This window comes from Neophocaena asiaeorientalis, unplaced genomic scaffold (genome assembly GCF_003031525.2).
Source record: "Neophocaena asiaeorientalis asiaeorientalis breed wild unplaced genomic scaffold, Neophocaena_asiaeorientalis_V1.1 scaffold124, whole genome shotgun sequence".
Lineage (NCBI taxonomy): Eukaryota > Metazoa > Chordata > Mammalia > Artiodactyla > Phocoenidae > Neophocaena > Neophocaena asiaeorientalis.
In genome coordinates this window covers 14,905,728-14,933,232 of record NW_020174135.1, presented here as the reverse complement: position 1 = coordinate 14,933,232, position 27,505 = coordinate 14,905,728, and the positions used below count along the sequence as shown (strand labels likewise).

Sequence of the window (27,505 nt, the reverse complement as noted above, 5' to 3'; positions counted from 1 at the left end):
TTGTCGGTTGCAGCTTCCCCATTCCCCCAGAGGGCGGTCCTTCACTCCTCTGAGCTCCCCACCATGCATCCAGGATCCACCTTCACCCCTTAGCCCTGAGGCCACCCAGGGCAACTCTCCCCTGAGAATAGTAACCAGATTCTCTGGTCTCACTGGAGACTTTGGGAATCAAGTAAACGACAAGAGTGAGACTGAATTGCCCGAGGGTGGGATGCCCATGTACCTCTCTGCAAAGTGGGTGTCGGGAAGGAGCACAGCTGCAGCCCTTCAGTCCCGTCTGACCATGGACAGGCCACCAAGTGGAACTCCAAGTCCAGTAATCAGAGAACCAAGCAGAGGAAGACGCAGGTGCAACAAAGTGAGTGTTGATAACTCATCAGAGCCTTGCTCAGAGAAGGTGCTCTCTTACACTGACCGCGGATTTGATCCTTGGCAGAAGGATGCCCCTCTAGCTGGGAAAGCCAATTCCCTGGGGCCACTTTCTCTTATTTGGAACACTCAAATCAAATCCTGTCAATCCAAAGGCTCTCATCGCACACGGTGTGAATATTTATATATAAAGCGTGTGTCAATCTGGCTGGTGGCATGGACCGCAGCAGCCAACAGCACATAGAATAAGCCTGGAAAGAAAAATGTACTTGGCGGCTGTCCTTGGAAGGCTCTTCGAAGGGATCTCTGTTTGAAATGTTTTCCAGCTGTTATTTCCTTTCTGAACAGTCTGAACCTAATTCAATTTGTGGCACCTTTCTCCTCTCCAGATTTTTGTCAGAAGGCAAATTACCCACATATGGCTCTCCACAATCATATAGATGGTTTTGCTGGTTTGGGCTGAGACTTTTACTGAATTGTAAATAAATGATGCTGTTGGTACAGGGGAGGCGTATTCTACGTGACGTGGTCTTTCAATTACATGGCGTGATGGCAGACTAGCAAGACGCTGTGCATTACCTCCAGAATTCTGGGGGTAACAAGGTCGACAGCTGTCTCCGAGCTGACTCAGGGCAGATCCACGTTAATTACTGTGTTTCTGGGGGAGCCGGGGCAGACAAAGCAGAGAGCGCCAAGAACACCCATGGGTTACAGTTAAAAAACCAAACAAAACCAATGAAGCTTGACTTTGGAAACAGTTCCATCCTTATGTATCATAAAAACTATTTATAAAACAAAACACGACTCCATAGATACACCAACAACACTTGAGTTTGGAAACAGTGCCATCCTTATATATCATAAAAACTATTTCTAAAACAAAACATGACTCCATAGATACAACTTTCCTTCTGGCTTAATCATTTCCCCACCCAGCTTCCACTCCCAGTGCGGTTGGCAGTGAGGTTAGAGACAGAAGGGGATAAAAAGCCACAGAAAAGAGACTGAAGAAGTTAGAATTCAAAACATAAGTTGTCACCTTGCCAGAAACGGATGAGAATCTGGAGTCCCTGACTTGCCTGGGAATGCTGGTGAAGACACCACACCGCGTGGGAACAGGAGGCGAATCCAGCTCAGCAGAGTCGACCGGCTGCGTGGACTTCATTTCTGTCCTCCCATCTCTGGGAACCAGCCTCCCAGATAACAGCAACCTGCACAAAGCTTGTGTTTGCCACCCTCCTGTTTCCCCACCAGGGTCTCCGTTTCCCCTCCAGACATTTTCTTTCCCCTTCGGCTGGCTTTCAACTTGATTACTCATAAAACGTTAATGGCGACGTAAGTTTTATTTGACGGTATCTTAGGATGTGCCATTTCCCAGGGAAGCCATGTTTTCTTTAACACAGTAGCAGGCACAAGGGATTACGTTATTGAGATATAATAGCCATATGTGCATTCCTGACTTTTTGTCAGAGTCCTAAATTAATTGGATTCTCTCCTGCTCCCATCTAAAGCTCAGAGCAGAGACTCCTGTGTTGCAGATGGGTCTTTGCCACTCACAGTGTGGTTCACGGAGCTGCAGGGGTGACATCACCTGGGAACTTGTGAGAATGCAAATCTCAGACCCCACCTTGGCCATAACCACTGGATCAGAATCTTCACTTTTGTAAAGTCCCCCCGCTGATCCATATGCACAACAAAGTTTGAGAAGCAAGTGGTCTAAGCAAGTGGTTTTCAAACTGTGGGCTGCCACTCGTTAGTAAGTCATGAAATCAATTCAGTGCTTGCGACTAAGATTTTTTACAAAATGCAATCATAGAACATATGAGCACATCATACATAGTAGGGGTAAATCTTGTGAAATTTGTTTCAATTATTTTAAGTGTTGGGTCAGTGTGTAAAATGTGTATCTTTCCAGTGGGTCAATGTCAAAACATTTGAAAGCTGATCCTTTTTTTAAAATTTATTTTTGGCTGTGTTGGGTCTTTGTTGCTGCCCGCAGTGAACGGGGTCTACTCTTCGTTGTGGTGTGCGGGCTTCTCATTGAAGTGGCTTCTCTTGTTGCAGAGCACGGGCGCTAGAGCGCAGCCTCAGTAGTTGTGGCATGTGGGCTCTAGAGCGCAGGTTCAGTAGGTGTGGCGCACGGGGGTAGTTGCTTCGTGGCATGTGGGATCTTCCTGGACCAGGGCTCGAACCCGTGTCCCCTGCATTGGCAGGCGGATTCTTAACCACTGCACCACCACGGAAGTCCCATGAAAGCTGCTGATCTTATTGGTTACTCCTCAAGGCAGTCTAAGCTTTACCCTTTCCTTAAGTTCACCCATCAGACATATACCTGCAGCAAGAAATTAACCCCTCTGACAGCTGAATGAAAACATGCTTTCTTAGGCTCCCTCACTTTCACCATGAAGCTTTATAAAGAAATGGTTTTGTATGTAGGTCAGTGATAAAGACTCATTGATATATTCCTTCTAGAAAAAAAATCTTTCCTGAAAAACAGCATGTTTCCTTCTATTAGATAATGTGTTATTTAATCTATTGTATTTCTTTTTGAGTCTTGACTCTCAGTTGTTATCTTTGGGCCATATCCAACACTACATAATAGTCACTGTAATTGTTTTGTAATTCTTTCTTCATTACCTTGAGAATATATGTTAATAATCTGTGTACATTTGCCAGTCACCTCATATCAGAAGGTCAGAAAGGTTAATTCTTTATAGATCAGGAAATTGCATGGTGGAAGCAAATGGTGATCCTGGTCTCCTGCACCATGGAAGCCCATTCTGTGAAGTCGTGTTCGATTCCAATGTTGGGGGAGAATGTGGGCTGGGTGGCTGAGTTATATGTATCCTACAGGATTAATCAGATGGTGAATTAATGTGTTTTGAAATACGGCTCTGTTACAACTGCTTTAGCTGTGTGACCCTGGGCAAGCTATTTTACCCCTCTCTATATTAAGGCTAATAAAAGTACCTACCTAATAGGGTTTGGGGAAGGCTAAATGTGCAATTCTATCAAATACGCTATAAAATGTTGCTGTATACTGGGCACAGTGGCAGATGCTGGGAATACAGCAGAGAGAAATAGAAAGTTCCTGCCCGCTGAGTTTCTAGTCTAGCAAGGAAGCAGACACCAGACAAGCAGCAAGTTCTCACAGAGGGAGACAGTCAAAAAACAAGGAACTTGCTTCGATAGTCTCCCAATGGGTTCCCCTGCTTCCACCCTCGCCCCTTCAAAGACCCTCCACGGGCCCAGAAGGGAGTGCAAAGTCCTAAGGCTCTACTTGGGCTCTGGCTGCCTCTCCAAGGCATTTCCTACCACTCCTCCCCCCCACCCCCCGCCTTGCTTATTCATTTCCAGCCACACTGACCCCTTGCTACTTTTTGAGCACCCCAAGCAGGTCCTCCTCAGGGTCTTGTGTGGATCGTTCTCCCCCAGGATCTCCACATGGCTCACCTCTCCCTTCATTCAGGTCTCTGCTCACAACCCCTTTGTCGGTGAGGTCTTTCCAGAAGATCCCACCTAAAATAGACACCCTCCAGCACTCTATTCCTCTACCCTTAATTTCCCCCCATAGTTCTTTTTAATACTGATACATATTATAATGGCTTATATTATAATGGCTTATAATGGCTTATGTGTCAACTTGGCTAGGCCCAGTATTTGGTGTCAGTATCCAGATATGTGAGCAAACGTGATTCTAGATGTTTCTGTGAAGGCATTTTTTAAGATGAGATTAGCATTTAAATCAGTAGACTTTGCATAAAGCAGATTGCCCTCTGTAATGCGGGTGGGCCTCATCCAATCAAAGGCCTTAATAGAAAAACACTGACCCTGAAGAGGGAATTCTGTCAGGAGTCTGCCTTTGGAGTCAAACAGCAACATCAGCTCTTCCCTGGGGCTCCAGGATGCTAGCCTACCCTGCAGTTTTAAGGCTTGACAGCCTCTACAATCACATGAGCCAATTCCTTAAGTCTTTCTGTTTGTGTACATACATACACACACATCTATATCCATCCATCCAACCACCCACATATATATATATCCTATTGGTTCTGTTTCTCTGGAGAACCCTAAAACATAGATCTGTTTGTCTTCCTGGACAAAGAGACAAACTCCATGACAGCAGAGACTTTGTACTATCACTGCTCTATCCTTGGCCCTCAATAAACTTGTCTTGAATGAAGGGAGCCAGTAAGAATTTCAGATTGGAAAAAATGCTATTAAAGGAAATAAGTCAGGTGACAAGAGTCAATGGCTGGGGAGAACATTTTCTTCTTGTACTGGTTTGAATGGTGTCCTCCCAAAATTCATGTCTACCTAGCACTTCTCAATGTGATCTTTGTGGAAATAGGGTCTTTGCAGATATAATTAAATTGAGATGAGGTCATAATGGATTAGGGTAGGTCCTCATGCAGTAAGTAGTGTCTTTATAAGAAGAGAAAACAGAGACACAGAACACACGGAAAGGAGGATGCCATGGGAAGGCACAGGGACACAGAGACACGGAGGGAGAATGGCGAGTGACGTCAGAGGCATGTAGCATCCAGGATTGCCAGCAACTACCAGAAACTCTCGGAGAGAGGCATGGGATGGCTTTCCCTCAGGGCCTCCAGTAGGTTGCCCACCCTTCTGACACCCACTGGACTTCCAGCTTCCAGAAGTGCAAGAAAACATATTTCTGTTGTTTAAGTCCCCAGTTGTGGTACTTTGCTCCAGCAGCCCCAGGAAATGGACACACCCCTCTTCCTCACATCTCTATCAGTTCCCCAGAACCCTGCAACTCACCTGCAGCTGTCCCCAGAGCCCCTCACTGAGTCACCTTTTTTGTGTGGAGCCCCCAGCAGCTGAGTGCAGGTTTCCACTTGGCCACCGGGTAACCTTGCATCTAGATGTGAGCAGGTGGTGAGAGTCTGCACAGGAGCTGGGGGTGGTCCAAAAGCAGCCAGTTTTTTCAAAACTTCAGTGTCCTGGTTGGGAGGAAACAAGCCTCAAACTGTGCTGGGAATCAAGACCGGAGCACATGAGGTTACCAGCCAACTGCACAAATGGGACACCCAGAGGCAATCACCCAGCTTTTGGTTCAGTAAGCTCCTTTTTCAATTAAGAAATATCATATATGAAGGGGTCTTGTAGCTTTCCATCGGCTGCTGTTTCATCCAGAGGATGAAAGCTTTTCTCTGCCAGGGCTAGAGCTCTCGTGGGGCTCTGGCGTGAATGCTCTTGGGTGCTGTGTGTGTGTGATTTTGGGAAGAAGAGCACGGGACTGAAGGGCGGTTCCTACTGGCACGAGCTGGTACTGGCTCCTGCGATACTTTTCATTCATAGCACTGATCACAGTTTGTAATTGCATATTTACGGAATTAATTTATTTTGCCTGGAAGGATCCGTGTCTGTTTTGCCAAAAATCCCCAGGAGGATGGGGATTATGACTTTTTGCTTCCCTGTGTCTGCTGTGCAAAGCGCGGTATGCAGCTGACAGCAAGCATTCGATAACTATTTGCTACAGGGAAGTGAGATGTGTAAACACAGATTAACAGATTGGGATGCTAAAGTCACCCTGCCGAAGAGTGCTGTACATCTCTTAGAAGTAACCTCCCGTTTCATTACATAACTGCATCTCCCGTGTGGCCCAATTGATGAAAATTCCCCTCCTCTTAATCTTCACATAAGGGAACTTTAGCTACCAACTCATGGGGCTTTCTTTCTCTCCCCCAACTCTACTGTAACCTCTTTTTTTAGGTAGTCAACTTTTTTCCTTCCAAAGGAAAACTTATGTGGAATCCCAATCCAAATCCAACTGAAGGCTGAGTTGTTCACGGGGCAGTGGGAGTTGTGGCAGGTGTGGAACCCTCACAAGCCTCCCGCTAAGGCATCTCCAACGATCCCCAGAAAGTTTCTCGTTTGAAAACCCCACCATGGGGGTCCCAGAGGATCCCCCCCCAATCTGGGGACGTGGGCCTCTGAGACTCAGCTTCAGTGGAAGCTGGGCCCTCAGACCATGACTCAGACTCAAATGTTGGGACCACACTCCCCCAGGAGGTGGCCCACCCGGAAGGCAGATTCCGGCTCCTCAGGGAAACATGTCTCTCCATCACCTCGTGTCCATCTGATAAACAGACTGCTTCTTCAGGACTGAGCATCAGGATAAAGCACAGTATAACCACATAAGAAAAATAACTTTGTTATTAGGCGTATCTAATCTTATCAAAAGTATTTCATAGCATCACATCTATAACTGAATACTAGCTCAACTGTTATATGGACGTGTTATAAATAACGAACATAGCTACTGAAGTATATGACTAGCCACTGGAAATAAAAACAGAGTCACGACACACATGGAATTCCTCAGGGTGCTTGCTTTGGGGATCTCATAAAGAACGCTGAGGCCCCTGGGGGATGTGTAAAAGGGTCTTTTTCCTATGATATCCCTAAAGCAGTAATATTTGTTGCAGGAGCACGTGAAGTCCAAGGTTTTATGGGTTAACAATTACGGCCATGTTTGTGTTTTTTCCTCAAATGGAAAATTATTTTATGATTTGTTGTGAAACATACATGCTGATGGTGCCAGGACAAATTTCATCTATTTCCTGAACTCATCATTAATAACTTTACGCTTTTTTTTCTTTTGCGGTACGCGGGCCTCTCACTCTTGTGGCCTCTCCCGTCGTGGAGCACAGGCTCCGGACGCGCAGGCTCAGCGGCCATGGCTCACGGGCTCAGCCGCTCCACGGCATGTGGGATCTTCCCGGACCGGGGCACGAACCCGCGTCCCCTGCATCGGCAGGCGGACTCTCAACCGCTGTGCCACCAGGGAAGCCCCTATTAATAACTTTAGATGGCTCTGTTCTTCTAGTTGTTTGGCCTGGATTCCTGCAAATGAATTTCCTTTTCAGGAAAGGTTATCTGAAAGATGTTAAGGTGATACTGCTGCTCTGTGACAGGCTGGAGTGGGGAGAGGGCGAGGGACACTCGAAGTATGAGGAGGGATTTGCTATCACCCCAAGGAGATGCCTGGTGCCTAGTCACAAAGAAGATCCTCCCCCTGCACTCCTGGCAGCAGGCCTCACGAGGCCGACAGTAGTATGAACCCTAGAAAGGGAGCATGGCCAGAACCAGGGGGCCCTTCACCTGGCATCTGGTGGAGTAACGAAGCCCCAACCCCTGGATGCCAATGTGCATTTGTTATTTACCTGTTTGGCTAGGAACACATTGGCCTGAGTTTACACGGTAGAAATGACTTTAGTTGACCAATTCATTCTGTGGCAGGTGTTAGAATTAATACAGAAGGAGAGACAAGACAGCATTCCCTTTGTATCCCCATAGGCGCTGGCATCATAAAGCTTATAATTTCTCCCTGTGGAATTGGAAAGGGAGGAGGATTTTCATAAACTAAAATGTATCCCCTCCTTGCACTATTTTGAACTGGAGAGTTTTATGCCCATCGCTTTCTGAAACAGAAGCAATCTATGAAGTCCTATTCTAAGTTCTAGTTATCAGGGTGCAAAAAATTGAAGTCTGCATTTCTGGGAAAGAATTGAGGTGTGTACAAAGACCTTTCTTCCCCATGACACATGAAGTGGAATACCAAAAGTAGCAAATTTTATGCCCCCTACCCCCAAAAGCCTTTTCCATTAGGTTCTAAGCGGAAGTCCTGTTTAGACAGTGAAGCTTTGGTTTTCCACCCATAGCTAAAAGACACATTAGGAATAACAATGCCTTATTATGTCTTATCTTCGAAAAATATAATTTGGGCATACAGAGTACATATTTAGTCCTATGGTAGCAGTCCAAGTTTTGAAAATCTGAGGATAAATAATTATTGTATAAGTTGACCTGATCCAGCAGATTGAGATGATAAAATACAGGTTACTGTGTGTTTTGTTAGAAAATCTTATCCAGAATCGTCTCACAAATCCCAGATATTACCACCTTCCATTCATTCTGTTAATATATTACCCTAGCCTCTGGCTAAACACGCAATTTCGTTGCATTTTATGAGTACTCAACAACAGAGAAGAAAATTCTATTTCTACATACAGTTCATGGTTAAAAAGGTAATTAAATTCTTCATTAAAAAAAATCAAAGATGAACCTCATCATTTCTCATAGAGCCTGTGCATGATTTTTTTTTTTTTTTTTAGCATTCATCCATCCACACACTTTAAATACCGCGTCCCACAAGCAGGCAAACGTTAAATATATATACCAGATGGGAATCAACATCTGCTCAGTTCATCTCTGCGAACCCGTGGCTGGCGAGGGCTTCTGCTGTGAAGATTAGATTCCGGAGAGGCTGAAGGGGGGCAGGAAAGATCCTAGAAAAGGAGCACTGAGGATGCGTTCGCTTTCAGCTGTAACACTTTGGTGGACAGTCACCGGGGACTTTGCGTGAGTAAGAAACAGCGGAGTCAAGTGGTGGTGAAAAACTCAGCCACCAGCTGGCTGACTGGAGCCCTGTGTCTCTAACAGGATGGGGAGGAGAGAAGGAAGGCTGGTGTCACTTGAGATTTGCAAACACAAGCCCTTCCTATTGTTCTGAAGAAAGATTGAAAAGTGGCAATATAAACACCCACGGTGGTTGTCTTTAAACAAGCTCTCCCAGGAGAGTGAAATGATGTAGGCTAAAAGGAGATGGAAAAAGAAAATTAAACACAAACCGCCCAGAAAGTCATGGGGACACTGCAGGGTGGGAAATGGGAACATGAGCAAAGAAAAGTTGTAACAGTGGTCCTTTGTGAAGCTTAATATAAGTGCAAAGGTCTCCTGAACAGGTCGATGAAACGTCATTCTGGGTGTCAAACGACAAAGCCACAAAGTGAACCTGAAGGAGCCTGTAAGCTGCCCATTAAAACCAAGAGGTTCCCCAACAATATTACAAAGTAGCAGATGTTCCTGCCCCTCCCTCCCTTGAGCACTCGTGCTCCAGCCTTTTCCGGAATGTGTGTCCTTCTGGGACCCAGAAGCATAAGAGCAAACACTGACTCCAGGGGAGGTTTGGGAATATACTTTGCCAGCTGCTTCCTGTGTTTGCCGAGGAAGGGAAATCAAGAAGACCTGCAACTAGGACTAAATTATGGAAAATTAAGGAAAAACCGGGAGGAAGTTTTTAGCAAACGAGGAAAACTGTTGTTTTGCCCCTCCCTCATCCAAGAGATCTTTCAATCATGTGTTAGTCTCAACACGCTGGCAAGCTTGGCTGGCCCCTGACAAGGGCTTCTAATTCCTACAGACAGCAAATTTACCTGCCTCTGTGACGCAGCAGGTCCCCTGCCCAAGGGTCTTCTGCCCCATGGCCAACAACCCGAGCAGGCAGCCTCTTCCAGCCTGAGCACCACCGTACACCGATTCAACCTGGATCACAGCCTAATGGCACCTGGCGGGCACCCGGTCACAGCCAGGGAATTCAGCACCTCTCCCTGAGGGTCAGTTACCTTTGTTTAACAAATAATCTGTGGTTTACTAAGCAAGCTCACTCATTCAGTCAGATAGCTTTAAAACGTCCTGGCAAACCAGGAGCCCGCTGTTCTAATGTGAACCAGGGCACTGCATTCACTTACTTTTTGTCTTGAAAATGGAATTTATTCCTACAGCTACAGTAATTTTCTTCTTCAAACAGGATAGTTATAGACAAGCGTGGTATGAACCCTTAACTGTCACATCTTGAGTGTTAGTATGTGGCAGCTTATAGGACAGTCAATATGGGACTGTAATTTTTCTCCATATTTTCTAATCTCCACTCCTTCTCTCCTTTCCTTAATCAAAATTAGGAAACAAGGTTGGGTAAGAGGACAGAATATTTTAAATCTGTTAGATTGACAAGGAAAAAGAATTATCCACCAAGATAAATATACATTGTCATCTCCCCCTTTTCACTGAAAATTTTGATTTGACTTAATTGATTTGATTTAATTCATTTCATTTGATTTAACTTTGACACTGAGGTGTAATAGTCTATTTTGGACACGTATCTATTATTTTTAAAAAGTAAACTCACATTTTCTTAGAACTCACCTTGCCATTCCCCCCTTTTTGATAGTCTGCCAAATTTTAAGACACTGTGAGAGAACCTGATTCAGAAATCAGAAGTCCCTGGAAAATAAGGAAGTCAAAGAAAAGTTCCACTGCAGATTCTCCAGGGGAAGCAAGTAAATCAATCATTTCCTCCCTCTTGTCTTTAGTATGTCTAGCCTGAAAATAGTGTTTGGGATAAGAGAAGTACGGAGAAGAAAGGAAAAGAGTTTAAAAAAAAGAAAAAAAGAACGTTATCTTTTCTAGGTCTCCAGCGGTGTTCTGTTCTGTCCTCTGGATGATTTCACTGCAGGCGGACACTGCTCTTCCTTTGGCGTGAAGATGTCGGCGTGTGCTAAGGATAGAAGTCTCTGTGGGTTCCCAAGTCTCTTGTCTCGGTTCTTTTGGGGTTGTCATCTCCAGAGCCGAAGTCCATGGTCTCTGGAGAGCTGGAAAATTCCTGAGGTAACGGGAACTCCTCTGCTGAAGAGTCAGTCCGGTGCCCGAACACCTTTTCCTGCAGCTCGGTGATGTCGTTGCGGATGTCCGCCAGCATGAGCAACAGGAAGTCGAAAGAACCAGGGGGTCCCTGCGCGGGAGAGAGGTGTCAAAGCTAGACCACCACACACCCAACCCCTGGCCGACTGATGGCTTCCGTGGGCTCCGGGGTCTGCTGTCCTGCTGCTGGCTGGCAACTACTTAAGTCAACTCTGTGTCGCAAAGGGACGAAACATAAGGACTACAACAGCCTGGGGGATTCTGCCTTCTATTCCTTCAGCTCCGGGATGAGCTACGGTGACACGCTGACCTCTCGTAGCTCCAGGCTCTATCAAATCCGGTAAAATGACAGAATATGAGAATAAGCCTCCTAGGTTACTTTCCAAAGAACCCTGGAAGACACTTAACGAAGGCAGAGAGCAGTGGTTAAGAGGCTGGGGTTCTGTTGCGTTTGAACCTCAGCTCTGCCACTTACTAGCCGTGTTGCCCTGGGCAAGTTACTTAATTGATTTGGGTTTCTGTTTCCCATCCATAAAATGGGATAATAATAGTCCTAACTCTGTAGGGTTTCATAAGTGAGGGTTTAATGAGTTAATGCATGTACAGGGCATGTAGCATAACACATTTTTAAATGTTATCTTTTTAAAAATGAAATTACTAAAATGTCTATAAGGATGGTTGACTGTAACTGCAATTTAAAAAAAAATAGATTTATTTATTTTTATCTTTGGCTGTGTTGGGTCTTTGTTGCCGCGTGTGGGCTTTTCTGTAGTTGTGGCGAGCGGGGGCTACACTTCGTTGCGGTGCGCGGGCTTCTCATTGCGGTGGCTTCTCCCGTTGCGGAGCATGGGCTCTAGGTGCGTGGGCTTCAGTAGTTGCGGCACGTGGGCTCAGTAGTTGTGGCTCACGGGCTCTAGAGTGCAGGCTCAGTAGTTGTGGCACCCGGGCTTTCTCTAGTTGCGGTGAACGGGGTCTACTCTTCGTTGTGGTGCGCGGGCTTCCCATTGCAGTGGCTTCTCTTGTTGCAGAGCACGGGCTCTAGAGCGCAGGTTCAGTAGTTGTGGCACACGGGCTTAGTTGCTCCGTGGCATGTGGGATCTTCCTGGACCAGGGCTCGAACCCGTGTCCCCTGCATTGGCAGGTGGATTCTTAACCACTGCGCCACCAGGGAAGCCCTATAACTGTAATTTAAACGAAGTTCAGTATATGGTAAAGGCGTCCATTCCTCATTGACCAGGAAAGGTCCAAACGAAGGCTTCCTAATTCTTCTACTGACTGAACACCTTTTGTCATTATAAACTATTTACTAAGCCTTGATTTCTATGAAGTGCTGTGTGGAACATGGGAAAATAATGTGTGAACATGAGTGTTCTGGGCTTCAATCTTTTTTTTTTTCTTTTGGCGGTACGCGGGCCTCTCACTGTTGTGGCCTCTCCCGTTGTGGAGCACAGGCTCCGGACGCACAGCCTCAGTGGCCATGGCTCACGGGCCCAGCCGCTCCGCGGCATGTGGGATCTTCCCGGACCGGGGCACAAACACGTGTCCCCTGCATCGGCAGGCAGACTCTCAACCACTGCGCCACCAGGGAAGCCCTGGACTTCAACCTTTATCAGCCTCTGCAACCCCTGCTTTGAAGCCACCACCTTAGCAAGCAGCAGGACAGCAGCTTATGTAACTGCAAAGCACTCAGTGCTGTACAGAGAGCATTCTGCCATCAGTGGATGATCACCTGAGGTGTGGCAGTTCAGATGCCACCTGCATTGCACAGATTAGGGGATGGACACCCAGAGATGGATGCTAAGTGACATGGCCGTGATCAGAGAGCTAACAGCTGGAAGAGTGGAGATGGCATCTCACACCTCCTACCTCTAACGTCAAGGATCTTTGTCTTTCTTCAGAAGTGACACTGACTTCTTCACAAGCAATGGGGTTGCTTGAATCATCTGTGCTTTTGGATACGATTAATTTTCACTTTTAATCTCTCAGACACTATACATCCAATCCAGCTAATTTTGTCTCAATGGTCCTGAGTAGCTGAGCACGTCTGAGCTTTCTGGAGGGGATGGTCATCCAACCTGCTAGGGTTCTAGTGGTGGCTAAATTCTTAAACGTTCAGAGTTATGACTTAACCCCACAGATTTCTTTTCTAGCTCCTTCAGATGTTGTCAGACATACCTGGAAACAGACTCACGACATACTGGGGTTTTGAATCTTAAGAGAAGACATTCCAAGTAGAGATTAGCTATGATAATAGAAACAACAATAGGAAATGAATTTTCAAAAGTAAAACCCAACCAGCTGCTAAAGGCTTCTGTGATTCTTCTTCTAACCACGGAGTTCTCTGTGGGCAAGTTGAGCGACAGCTGGAAGGGGCTGGCTGTTGTTCGTAAGACCAACTTACAGGCTCATCAGAGCTGCAGCCCTGAGCACACTGCACTGGGGAAGCAGGACAGGTGGTGCTACTTACTGGAGACCCTCTGGGGCCAGGTGCTCCTCTTTCCCCCTAAGAACAGAAGGGTCAGGGTTAGCTTTCTGGACAACACGGATGCCACCACCCCAGTCTCTATTTAGATACCCCACCACTACCATTTGCCTGCACAAAACAGAAAATACTTCCTACGGGAAACAAACGTTAAGCTTGAAGCTGCACACTTGGGATCGCTGGTTTGAACCGAGCTGCTTTGAGTCAAGTGCCTCTCATTTTGATTTCCCCCAAGGCCATATATTTTCCAACCAGATCTGACAGGAGGAAAGCTGCTATTTCCAGGCAGTGTGTGGGATAACTCAGAAGCCTCTAAAGTAACTCACACTGACTTCCGTATGAGGCAAGTGGCAGGCAGCCCTCAGAGTGGAACCACCCACTCGCACAGAATGGGACTTCTCCTGTTCTTGACTTAAACACCACAGAGAAACGGGAACACACACAAAACAGCCCCACAAGTAACACTGGCTAACGAGAAAAACCCACGCTACCATGACAGCAAGGAGGCATCTTTAACATTTATAGGGTAATTTTTCTTAGAAGCGGTTTTGGTGGCTGTTTTTGTTATTATTTTTGTTCTGTATTTTAAGAAAATGGCTTTTTAGATTCTCCTCCCAGCTTTGGGGACAAAACATGTATCTGTGTCTCAACTTCACCACATGCAAAATGGGGACAACAAACTGTGCTTCAGTTTTACATGATGCGCGCCCAGTAGGTGGAAAGTGAGAAACCTAAGGCTTGTAAGGACCCCTCAGAAGACTTACCTTAGAACCATCTCTTCCTGGGGCACCTGGTGGGCCCTACAAGACAAAGGGACCTAGTTTAACAGAAGGAACACGCCTTCCCCAACTACAGATGGGAGCTCTGATGAAATAAATACTGACCACGGGGCCCCTCCGGCCTTGCTTAATGTGGGACAGATCAGGAGACGGTCCCATGGGTCCCATTGAGCCCCGCGGGCCGGGCTGCCCGGGGGGGCCTGGAATACCCGGGAAGCCTGGGCTCCCCTTTGGTCCTGGTGAGCCTGCAATCAAAGAACACCTCATTAGTCCACAGCCCGCGAGGAGGGCAAGGGCTCTGGCTGACTCACAGGAGAGTCCAGGAGCCCCATTCAGCCATTTCTCTTCCCTCTCTGACCTTTGCTTTCTGACCTCTCCACTGAGATGTCCCATAGGCAGTCTGAACTTAACACGGCCAGAAACTGACCTCCCTATTCTTTTAAAAAATGTTTATTGAAATACAGCTGGTTTACAATGTTGTGTTAGTTTCAGGTGTACAGCGAAGTGACTCAGACTTCCCCATTCTTTTCACGGACCTCCAGTCCCCCAGCCACTCAAGCCAGAAACCCGAGAGTCTTCCTACAGATTTCCCTGTTTCCACAAGCTCCTTATCCAATCAGTGACCAGTTCTGTGCATTTCACTTCTTTAACAGCTCACAACAATCTGCTCCTCTGCACCCCCCATCACCGCAGGGCGGCGGTTAATGCAGCTGGGGAGTGTGAGTGCCCAGGCTTCAGCAGCAGGGGGACCTGCCTCTAAATCTTGGACAAGCTGCTTGACCTCTCTGAACCTTAGTTCCTCATCCTGTAAAGCAGGGCTAATAAAAATCTACCTTACAGAGCAGTTCTGAGCGTTAAATGAGACTTTAGATACACATACACACCACTTGGTGTAGCACCTCACGCACTGAGGCACTAAAATAAAAATCTATGTTAGCCCTTCCTTTTTTTAAAAACGTTTTCTAGAATCAATGATTTTTAAAAAAATAAATTTATTTATTTATTTTTGGCTGTGTTGGGTCTTCGTTTCTGTGCGAGGGCTTTCTCCAGTTGTGGCAAGCGGGGGCCACTCTTCATCGCGGTGCGCGGGCCTCTCACTGTCACTGCCTCTCTTGCTGCGGAGCACAGGCTCCAGATGCGCAGGCTCAGCGGTCATGGTGCCCTATTTCCCTCTCTTCTGAGTGGGCTGGTGGACCCAGCGGAATCCCCATCTCCTGTATTTTTTGAGCTTGCTAATGTACAGGGGTGTCTTTCCCTGGGGAGGGTAATAGGGAAAATTGCAGTTGCTTATCTATCACAAATGAAAATCACCTGGGGAATATAGAGTATTTTTTTTTTTTTTTTTTTTTTATTTAACCCCCCTTTTTTTAAAAAAAAAAAAAAAAAAAAAAATTTATTTATTTTTTATTTTTGGCCGCGTCGGTCTTCGTTGCTGCACGCCAGCTTCCCCAAGTTGCGGTGAGCATGGCCTACTCTTCATTGTAGCTCTTCCTTTCATCTGCTTCAACTCTCGCCTCAGAGTGAGTCCCTCTGTTTCCCATCAGTCTTGTTCACCCCTCACCTGTTCTTCACACCTCTATATGAATATTATTTCTGAGCAAGTCTTACTGTGTAACTTTCCTACTTTCAACCGTTTGGGGCAAAAGCCTCAAGCCACTGACGTGGGGCAGCAAATCTCCTGCAGGACCCAGGGGGATGGCTATTACTATTAGAGGAGGGGCAGCAAACTCTCCGGCTCAAGATCTGCCACGGATACAAGCCAGAGTTGGGCTGTCACAGGTGGGGAGAAGACCTTACCCTAACGCCTGGATGCCCAGCTCATGCTTAGTGCTGCAGCTGGACCAGGAGAACTGAAAAATCCTTGAGCTCCACAGCTCTACCTCGGAGTAGTAAGTCACAGCAGTCTCCCACTGGAGAGCAGCAAGAACGTGGAGAGAGGAGCTCAGAGTGGCACAGCTCTGCAGGGGCTGCTGAAAGCTGAGAACCACTGAGAAACACCCACCGGCACCCTAGGCCCCCACTAAACATAGAGTAACAGTATCCTGCCATCGGAGGAATTTGAAAACTTGAAGACCGTGGAACACTAGAGGTAGAGACAGTGAGAACACACCCAAACCTGGCTCAGTTATTCATTAGACTGGCCCAATTCTTCTTGCCAGCAAGCCTGGATACCCATCTCCAGGAGTAATTACTTTGTCCCCCAGTCTCTACTGGTCCTCTCCGAATGGTATCTGGCATTCAGTCCAAAATTTTGAGGCACATTATAAAAAACCAAAAACCAAACAAAACCCAACCCCCTCCCCGATTAAACAGCCCCCATTCAAGAGACAGAGCAATCAACAGAATCAGACTTAGAGGCGGCCCAGATGTTACGGTTATCATACAGGGACTTTAAAACCACAACGTATGCTAAAGGTGCTAGAGGAATAGACAGCTTGCCTGAACAGATGAGGGAATTTCAGGTCTCTTTTTGCTTTTGTCATCTGTGCTTTTGGCGTCATATCCAAGAAATCACTGCCAAATCTAACGTCATGAAAGTTTTTGCCTATGTTTTCTCCTAGGAGTTTTACAGTTTCAGGTCTTACATTTAGGTCTTTAATCCATTTTGTATATGGTGTAAAGCAAGAGTCTAACTTCATTCTTTCGCATGGGGAAGGATATTGTGTTTTAACCCATTTTAGCCTGTCAACTTTATGAGGGCATGGGTTATATCTTAATCGTCAGCACACGCTCAGAGAGGCCCAGGTACAGAGAAGGCTGCTTAGTAAATGTGTCCTGTCAAACGACTGCAATGAAGAGGCTGGGCTGACTGCTGTGCTATAATTATTCCTCAGCGATGCATTCCTTAGTGCCATAATGATTCCTCTCTTTCAAACACACACAGTAATTACTTCTTGATCGTATGCGGCTCCTACAATCGGCAGAGCGCAGTGATAGGATGGAATGGCTTTCAGGCACCAGAAAACAAAACAAAACAAAGACTTCAAACTTATCATGTTTGGGGACGTCTTTTCTAGCTCACAAAATAATTGAGCCAACATAAAAGGCAGTCAATGTTCCATCCAAGTATGTCTCTCAACCCCTACTCTCAATGCCGGTTCCAGGTACATCCTGAAAGAGTTCATCTGGGAAGGGGACCAGATCCCTCTTATAACTCTGAATATAAATACAATATTTTTATTATATATTATATTATATAAAATATTATACTATAATTTTTATATAATATAATATATAAATATAATATATATTTATATATAATATAGTATATATATAATAAATATATATTATATTATATAAAATATAAATATTATGACTCTGATAGCACAAGGACAGGCCAGAGGTAATATCTCACCTTCATTTACACAGTCAATGAACTTCAGAGATCGTTATGTCAAGTGCCTTTAAAGTGTGGGGCTTTGATGTACAAACGTCAGCACCTTATAAAGGAACAGTGGGGGTCACAGAACAGCAGCCACTCCCTCAACACCAAAGCCAAAGGATTCCAGCCTAGTAGAGCTTCCTGTATTGGTGGCCCAGGCTGTGATTTATCATAGACTCCAGGACTGGAATTTTAATTAAGGGTAAGAGAAATCTTATTATCTCTCTAGTTGCCCTAACACATCTCAACTGAGGGCATCACAAACTATGATGCTAGAAGTAAGGAGAGAGAAGGAATAAGGATTGGAGGAGAAAGCAAGGGCATAGCCCATTGCCAAAGCTAGTCCTCAATCACTCCCTGCTCCAGCAAGGACCCTGGACAGCTCAAACCATGCTAGAAACCAGACGGCAGAACTGGAAAGGAAAGCTAGCAAGTCATTCATTAAGTGGGAGAGTGGCAGGGACTTATATACACTACCAAATGTAAAATAGGTCGCTAGTGGGAAGCAGCCACATAGCACAGGGAGATCAGCTCGGTGCTTTGTGACCACCTAGAGGGGTGGGAGAGGGAGGGTGGGAGGGAGACGCAAGAGAGAGTAGATATGGGGATATATGTATATGTATAGCTGATGCACTTCGTTATAAAGAAGAAACTAACACACCATTGTAAAGCAATTAGACTCCAATAAAGATGTTAAAAAAAAAAAAAAAAGAAGAAGAAAGAAGCCAATGGCTCCCCTGTTCCTACTTTGTCCTTGTTGAAGTGACAGGTAGGCTGGCCTGGGGGGTGAACTTCCTCCAGGGAAGCAGAGCGAGAACATTCTCTTAGAGAAGGATGGAGAACACTGCAAACAGTCAGTTTGTAAGGAGAGACCTAAGTCTACTCAGAAGCAGCAAGAGGCTGCCTGTGTGTGGCATCTGCTGGAGAAACTCAGCCATGACCCAGAGACCAAAAGAGAGAACAAGAGGAGAAACCAAAGTCCTGGACCAGTTCTTGGTCTCTGTACAGACTGAGACCCAGGCCACCTGGGTTTTGATGGAAACCAGGAGATGAAGATATAAGTGGAGAAGAAAACATATAGTTTGGGAAGCATTCTGAGCCTTTGTTTTTGCTGACCTTCCAGCCTAAAATCTGCCCGTGTCCTCTGTGCTTGGACCAATCCTACCTCTCGTGTTCTTCCAGGTCCAGGTCAAACCCCAAGTCCCCTGACCACTGCAGGCTACAGTGATCTCTCTCTTCCTTAAGCTTCCACAGCAGGAAGTACCTGCATACTTTACTTGGGGGCAGGCAGGTACTGTTTTATTCTGTTTGCTTTCACTTTATGTGTCTTGTCATCCTCGTTAGAATGTCAGGAGGTCCTTCACAACACCTAGCACAGTGCTAGGCGATGAACATGAGGGATAAGACATCATATCTTAGAGTCATTTGTTAACACTAACATAAAAAGTATTGATGTATCTATGGAGGGACTCCTAATAAGACAGAAAACACCCTGTTGTCATTTTTTAAAGTTCTCATTGCGTATCGCCTGACGGAATGATAGGAAATTTGGGATTTTCTTCAGAGTAACAAGGGTGAATCTCCAAAACAGTACGCGGAGGAAGCCAGACAGAAGGAATAGATTCCTTTCTATGAAGCTGTAGAACGGACAGAACTGCAGCAATAGAAAGCAGGTCAGTGACTGCCTAGAGCTGAGGATGTAGATTGCCAAGGGCACAAGGGAACTTTCCGGGATGATGGAAATGTTCTACACCTTGACGTAGACCAGATATAGGGTGGTGGTTAGGAAGTGCTTGATATAGGGTGTATGCATCTGTCAAAACTCGCCCAACTGTATCTTAAGTGTGTACGGTTTATTGTATAGAATTGTATCTCAATGAGATTGACTTTTAAAGGAAAACAGAGAGATAAATATCAAAATAAATATCAATGTAAGTGTGTTCACAAATAACAGGGGAAGGAGGAGACAGGATTGGGGAAGAGTGGCAATGAGGCTGGCCATAAGGTGTTGGCACCGGGCGATGAGCCCACAGGAGTTCATTACGCCATCCTACGTTCATATATGTTAGTGTTAAAAATAGTTCTCATTTTGTTTCTCTGTAACTTAAGATTATCTTTATGAATCTTGTCCAAACCCAGGACAATGACTTTTTTCTCGCTGATTACTATTGGTTAGAAGGGTTTCTCAGGCTTGACCCAATTCCCCGAGGCCCTCTTGGCACACAGGCATGCGACTCCCTGGACCCTGGCTCCTGCTCCCATCCATGGGAGCTAAAAAACTCTGTCGCATCCCCCAACTAAACGTGAGCTCTCGGCAGGCCCTGGCTGGTGAGCCTATCACCCTTTTATGCTATTTGCTTTCACTCTATGCTTTTATGCCCTTCTTTATACTCACCAGGGGGGCCCTGGCCCCCAGGCAGGCCAGGAGGTCCTGGAATGTAGGCATTGGAGGCCAGCACCTTGTCACCAGTGATGTACTTGCCCAGGTCCACAGCGCTGTTGGGTAGCAGGGCAATCTGCAAAGAGAAGAGGAACCTGGGTCAGGAAGCACCGATGGCTCCACTGCCAGGGAATGCCCTGCGCTTCTGTGGTCTGCAGAAGCCACAGAGCCTTTTCTTGTGCATAAGCCTTTATCCGAGCCAGTCAGAGTGCAGACGGACGGTAGAGATCCTCCTTATAAACCTGGAGGCCTTCTAGTCAAAACAACTTGTACAAGATCACTCCCCTGGTTGCTTAGTGGGTGAACCTGGATCAGTTCCAGCCTGCCTAGATATCATTAGTCATTATCATCATAATTAATACAATCCACCTGTTTCAGACTTTTATTAAGAACTCATGTCTCAAATATTTGAGAAACTACTACGTGCCAGGCCCTGTGCTTCATTCTAAGGCGACAACAGTGAACAAGACATGGTCCCAGCTCTTACAGATCTCCGCCTTGAGAGCCAGGATGGAAAATATGACTTACAGGTCACGTGTACGCTCAGGTGTTTGGGAAACAGTGACTGTGATGGTTTTAAAGTATGTCCACAAATTTTTGGACACTCCTCCCTTTAAAAGGTGGAGGCTAATTTTCTGCCCTGAGTGTGGGTTGTGCTTAGGGACTTGCTTCTAATGAATAGAAAATGACGAAAGTGACGGTGTGTAATTTCTGAGATAAAGTCGTAAAAGGCACCGTGGCTCCCTGCCTCTCTCTCGCTCTCTGATTTCAAGAGCTCATTCTAGCGGAAGCCAGAGGGACCACACACGTGAATGACATTTGCATTCCTTGAGGTCAGGAATCAGTGAGACCCTTGGTAAGAACTGCACGCTCTTAATGTCCATTTCCTCACTGATAACGCCCACCATTAAGACATGAGGATTACACAGGTAGTGTGTATCAGGTGCCCAGCACAGGACCTGAAATGTACTAAGTGCTTGATAAATGGTAGTTCTAGTCTCTTCCTTCCAGGAAGCTAATTCAGGGGTATAAAATCCAGTGGAGACTGTGTTTTTGAGGCTCAGAGCTACTACCCCCAGAGGATTCACTCGGGATCCTGGAGTCCCACAGAAACCAAGTATCACTGCGGTTTTCTGAAGCAAGTTGCATTTGTCACCCACGTCCTCCTGGACGAGGCCCTGCTCGGGGACCCTCTGGCCAGAGGGCAATGCAAGTTACGAGAAGGTCTGTGGATATCTCATCCTTGCCCGTGGAGCGCTCCGAGGCTCTACACCCATCTTCGGATCTGAGCTGCGGAGAGAGTTTCCTACCACCTGTTTGTGATCAGAGGTGGCCCACTGCCACTGTGACAGAGCTGTGCTCTGTGGGTTCAGCATGAGCACAGAGTGCTAAATTAGAAATTGTGCAAGTTCTCCCTCTGAGGCTTATGTCAACTCCAAATTACTACAGCTTTTGGTGATAAGAAATATAGACTTGAATGTTGATTTGAAAAACCGTGGAGTTGGGGACTTCCCTGGTGGTGCAGTGTTTAAGAATCCGCCTGCCAATCAATGCAGGGGACACGGGTTTGATCCCTGGTCCGGGAAGATCCCACATGCCGCAGAGTAACTAAGCCTGTGTGCCACAACTACTGAGAACACGTGCCACAACTACTGAGCCCGCATGCTGCAACTGCTGAGGCCCATGCGCCTAGAGCCTGTGCTCCGCAACAAGAGAAGCCACCGCAATGAGAAGCTTGTGCGCCGCAACGAAGAGTAGAACCCCGCTCGCTGCAACTAGAGAAAGTCCACGCACAGCAACGAGGACCCAATGCAGCCAAAAATAAATAAATAAATAAAAATGAAGTGAAAAATTAAAAAAAGAAAGAAAAACCCTAGAGTTCACTTTCCTACTTCACAGGCAAGTCAGCATTTCTCACCTCTCCTTTTCTTCCCCACGGATTTCCTCCTGCCCCAGGGAGACTAGACAGTCCCAGTTGAGTTCAACCACGCCACACGAATAACCCCTGGGGTCTCAGGGCACCTGGGTTGATAGTAACAGAGCAGGGAGGTGGAGTAAAAGATGATCGTGAGATCTTGAACCCCCCCAAGCCTAGGCCCGAGGAATTTATGGGGAAACTACAAAATCTACCTACTGAACTGCAGCTAAGAGACCAGTGTGTGAATGGCACTGGGAGGCTTGGGAAAGTTCTGCTGTCCAGACGACCTTCTCTGGCTTCATAAAGTCCTCGGCCTCCTGCACTGGTGTCTGTTTCTGAGCATGGAGGTTTGGGAATGATTAGCACGACTATTTCCAAACACGACTCTGGAGGACACCCCTGCCCCAAGATCTCCTTCTCCTGCTGGGGGGCTGCTGGGTTTGGGGCCATCTTGAGCCAGATGTAGAGGCGATGATTTTTCTTAGTTACAGAGACAGATGTTCTTGCTAACAGAAGAAATCCAGTATGAACGAAAAGCGAACATCACAATAATACGTGGTCTGTATGTTGGCAAGCGACTTGTACCCGCTACATCTGACGGAGAACAAATTCTTCCAGCTCTCTGCAAGGTGACTGTCCAAGTCCTGTAGCCCATTAGCCCCTTAATGAAGTGCTTGCAATGTTTCTAAAAGATGAAACCGTGGGAAACCACGAGAAGGTTCTGGTGGTATCCCTGCAGCTTGGCATACAGAAGGGGCGGGGCCACGAGGCCTGAGGTGTTGCCCTGCTCCTCCTGTCCACCCCCCTCGCTCGCCTGCAGAGCACACGTCAGGCTCTCCTGGATCAAGGCCTTTTCCCTGCTTCAGCTGCCCTAGGTGGCCTATTGGAGCCTAGGATCCTCCTCTGGCTGGAAATTCCTCCACAGTTTTTTTTTTTTTTTTTTTTTTTTTCCTTTTCTTGGAGTTCTTACTGAAATCCATTCAGTTCACGGTGCAAGGATGCTCAGAGGGCAGGAAGCTCAAAGAAGCACCGACACTCTCTTCCGAAGGGTCCCTCAGTGCTTTTGGAGCCCCTTAGCTAGTATGAAAATCCTTGGGTAAAGACAGCCTTGCAGGTCCATGAGCTAGAAGATTCCTGACCATCCAGTGCGTTCCAGATAAACAGTCTTCTTCTGCGCTTTGAGAAGACCCAGTGTTCCCCAAAAGATGCGAGGAAACACACTCAATTCCCCTATGATCATCGTTTAGAATTCAGTAGGGAAAACGATAAGAATTACGACCTTGCGCAATCTGAAAGCCAGCTTTGCACAATTTCAGGTCAGGGTTCATGGTTCAATGTCACTGCCAGGACCCAGCTATGTCCCAGGGGTTTATTTACAATGGTGCTGGCGTCACTGTGTCACAGCGAGAGGTCACTCCAATCTGTGACTGCATGCCTGGGTCCTGGGGTGGAACGGGGGTGAATCCCTGAGTGAGGAGAATTTAGAAGCGAAACTACTCTAACTAGAGGACAGAGGGTCAACACTGGCGCTTGAAGGCTGGTTCAATTTTATTATCTGCTTCCAAGAGAAAAACTAAATTGTGAATTTTATCTGTGGGTTTTGGCATTAGGCAGATCTATGTTTAAATCTTAGCCCTGCCGCATTCTACCTGTGGGATCTTGATAAGCTATAGAACTGATTATTTCATCCATATAATGAGGATCGTAATATCCACCTAAGAAGGGCTGCTGGGAGGATGAAAGTGACGATGTCCTGAACGTGCCTGGCCCAGCGCCCAGACTAGTAACCGGCAGCAGCCAGGACTGCGGACACAGTGCAAATGCTCTTCGGGGTGGGATGGGGTCAGGGATTGAGGGGATGCTCCTGGCTCTGTTTCTAAATAGCGGGATGACTTTGGGTAAGTCCCTTCACCCTTCCAGGTTCTCACCTTCATGCTTATAAAATGAGAGGTTTGGGCCAGACGAGCAAGTCTTTGGATGTAAAATTCTGTAAGCAAGCTGGGAGGATGAGACCGGCACGTGGAGGGACTTCAGAGATTAGTCCCCACCCACCCTGGGCCCTCTCCAGCTCTCTTCGCTCCCTTGTAAAAGTCAGGAGGTGACCCAGTAAACGCTGACCTCAGCTTCCTGGCTGACCTCCTGCTGGGTGATTACATCCCGCTTCCCGCCAGTTCCTCTGTGTGTCAGCAGGATGAGAGGAATGTAAAGGCACTGGTGTTTTAGAGGTGGCCCTCCAGAAATCCTGGCTTGACCGTCTACCCAAACACAGCAGATGACAGGCTTGAGGGGTGCAGGTGTTTGGGAAGAAGTCTGCATGAAGAGTCTGCATTTCTCCTCGATTCCAGTCAGTGGAATTATGAATATCATTATCTCGTATTAGCCTTCGTAATAAAAATACCTACCTCACAGGGCTGTTGGGACGAATCAGATGCTGCCTGTAAAGCACTTTATTAGGACATATAATTCATGTTTCTTATTTATTCGGTACACATTTACAGAGCTCTTTCTAGGTGGCAGGGACTGTTCTAAGTCCTTTACAAATATTAACTCATTTGATCATCATGAAAACCCTATGTAGTATGTATCACTGTTATCCACTTTCTCTAGAATTGAGGCACAGAGAGGTTAAGTAACTTACCCAGGGTCACACAGCCAGGAAGTAGTGGGGCTAGGACTTAAACTTAGCCAGTCTGGTTCTGGAATCTGTGGTCCTCACCACAACACCCAGCTGCCTCTCTTTTTTTTTTTTTTTTTTTTTTTTTTTTTTGCGGTATGCGGGCCTCTCACTGCTGTGGCCCCTCCCATTGCGGAGCACAGGCTCCGGACGCGCAGGCCCAGCGGCCGTGGCTCAAGGGCCCAGCCGCTCCGCAGCATGTGGGATCTTCCCAGACCGGAGCACGAACCCGTGTCCCCTGCATCGGCAGGCGGACTCTCAACCACTGCGCCACCAGGGAAGCCCCCAGCTGCCTCTCTTAATATTACTCACGATACTTGGCAAAGCAATCTACAGTTACTTTCGTATAGAACAGTCTTCCCAGCCATCCTGAGAAGACCCATTTTACAGAGCAACTAGATCAAGGTAGCAGAGGAAACCAGGAACCATTGAGAAGCCATCTATTTGCCCAGCACTAGAGGCAGCACTGAAGCGAACAAACGCAGCCGTCAGGTTGCACATCTGCTCACACTTCTGAAGTCGCATTGACCTCTAACTTCTGAAGCCTCCACTGCCTGCCCCACTCCACTCGGCCATTGTGTTAACTCCACTGTGGGCCTGGTTTCCCAGCTAAGACAGGAAGCTTATTTAAGGCAGGCCTTTATTCTGTCCGTTCTCGTCATCCGTCATCTCCCAGCCCATCACAGGCCAGAGCGGGTGCTCAACAAACCTCAACCGCACCGCAGCAGCGCTGCTCTCAACTCAGATCACCCCTGCCGCAGGAACACAGGGACCCGTTAAAAACTTGCTCCTTCCATTGTGTATATATACACCACGTCTTCCTTACACATTCGTCTGTTGATGGGCACTTAGGTTGCTTCCATTGGCTATTGTAAATAATGCTGCTATGAACGCTGGGGTGCATGCATCTTTTTGAATTAGCATTTTTGTTTTCTTTGGATATATAAAAAAGAATGAAATTTTGCCATTTGCAACAACATGGATGGACTTGGAAGGCATTATGCTAAGTAAAAAGTCAGAGAAAGACAAATGTGTTATCATTTGTATGTGAAATCTAAAACGTACAACAAATGAATGAATATAATAAAATGGAAACAAACTCCCAGATACGGAGAACAAACTAGCGGTTAACACTGGGGAAAGGGAAGGGGGGAGGGACAGAATCGGGGTAGGAGATTAAGACGTACAAACTACTATGTATAAAATAAGTAAGCTGCAAGGAAATATTGCACAGCACAGGGAATACGGCCAATATTTCATAATAATTTAAAATGCAGTATAAAGTACAAAAATATTGAATCACTAGGTTGAACACCTGAAACCAATACAACACTGTAAATCAACTATATTTCAATAAAAAAGTCATACCTGAAAAAAAAATTTCTTCATACCAGTAAAAAATTAAAAAAATAATAAATTAATTAAAAACTGGCTCCTTGGGACTTCTCTGGTGGTGCAGTGGTTAAGAATCCGCCTGCCAATTCAGGGGGACACGGGTTCGATCCATGGTCCTGGAAGATCCCAAATGCTATGGAGCAACTAAGCCCGTGCGCCATAACTACAGAGCCTGTGCTCTAGAGCTCGCGAGCCACAACTACGGGAGCCCGTGTGCCACAACTACTGAAGCCCATGCGCCTATAGCCTGTGCTCTGCACCAAAAGAAGCCACTGCAATGAGAAGCCCGCGCACCGCAACGAAGAGTAGCCCCCGCTTGCCGCAACTAGAGAAAGCCCGCGCACAGCAACGAAGACCCAATTCAATGGAAAATAAATTTAAAAAATAAATATATTTATTAAAAAAAAAAAACTGGCTCCTTAGCTCAGATTTTTCTTCAGTGTTCTGATGGGACAGAGACCCCTCTCTGCAAGTCAAATGACGGGTATTTTATCTATACCCGAAACTCTCTTTTTAGCCAAATAACCTGTTTGTTTGTTTTTTTCCTTCCCAAAACACAGAAGAAATCGTAGAGGTGAAGGCTCTGGGATCTGCACATCATTTCAAAAAAACTTTTTCACTGGAAAATAAAGGCACAGAATCTGGCAACCCCACGAAACAAATCTATATCTTAGCAAATTATTATAAGGCAAACACCCTTTTATTGAACACCTAAGTCAAAAATCAGAAATTTGTCAGGGACTTCCCTGGTGGTCCAGTGGTTAAGACTCTGCGCTTCCACTGCAGGGGGCGTAGGTTCGATCCCTGGTGGGGGAAATAAGATCCCACATGCAGTGCGGCCAAAAAAAAAAATCAGAACTTTGTCTACATGCTTTGACTCAATCACAGCCTTCTCCCTCCCTCCCCGCAAAGTAACTACTATTCTGATTTTAATCACTTCCTGTGTTTTAAAAAAATAATTTATCAAACCCAACTGTACAGGCCCAGACACCACGGTCTAGTCTTGCCCACTTGAAAAAACAATACGTCTTTTAAGCTGCTTTTAACCTGCAGGTCGCTGCTCCACTTTTCTTAGAATCTATCCACTGAAGAACACAGGGCATTGGCCCTGGAGAGTTTCACACGGTTGGGATTTTGCTGACTGTACACTCATGGTGTTGTTCAACATGTCTGCATACCGTTTTATACTATGGGGCTGGCCACGGTCCAGGACACCCGGTAACCTACTTCTGAGCCAATGTTTATTTGGGCAGCTGTCCCATGTTCTTTTTTGAACAGAACAGATGGCATCAGCAGTAGTGAAAGGAAGTTAAAAATCAACGGACAAGCCCCACACCAGCACAGGAGCCGCAGTGAGGACACCTAGGGTTTAGGGTCTGGCCTGCGTCTCGGGCTGACACCTCATCTCTCTGCCAATATCGGCATCACGGTGAGAATTAAATGGGGTCCTGGATATAAAACGGCTTTATCAACTGCCGAATGTGACATGTTCTACTAGGCGCCTTTAAAAATGCGTTGTTTCTTGTGACGCTCCTTGAATGCCAGCTTTAGCTCAGA

The 27,505-nt window shown here is 46.4% G+C and overlaps 1 protein-coding gene across 15 annotated transcripts in view; it reads right to left on the bottom strand.

The window, feature by feature from the left end:
• The window catches only part of CCBE1 (collagen and calcium binding EGF domains 1), a 246,096-nt gene that overhangs the window by 3,282 nt on the left and 215,309 nt on the right, over positions 1–27,505 (bottom strand). For 11 of the 15 annotated variants that reach the window (XM_024754899.1, XM_024754909.1, XM_024754906.1 and 8 more), the window contains 5 exons: positions 19,917–20,037; positions 14,245–14,384; positions 14,125–14,160; positions 13,280–13,381; positions 2,495–10,969 (listed from right to left, as the gene is read on the bottom strand). In XM_024754899.1, the coding sequence (XP_024610667.1) occupies positions 10,736–10,969; positions 13,280–13,381; positions 14,125–14,160; positions 14,245–14,384; positions 19,917–20,037 (633 nt within the window). In that variant the 3' untranslated portion in view covers positions 2,495–10,735. Of the gene's footprint in view, positions 1–2,494; positions 10,970–13,279; positions 13,382–14,124; positions 14,161–14,244; positions 14,385–19,916; positions 20,038–27,505 lie in introns of those variants that run through there. The other 4 variants (XR_003004498.1, XR_003004500.1, XR_003004499.1 and 1 more) reach the window with 4 other exon arrangements.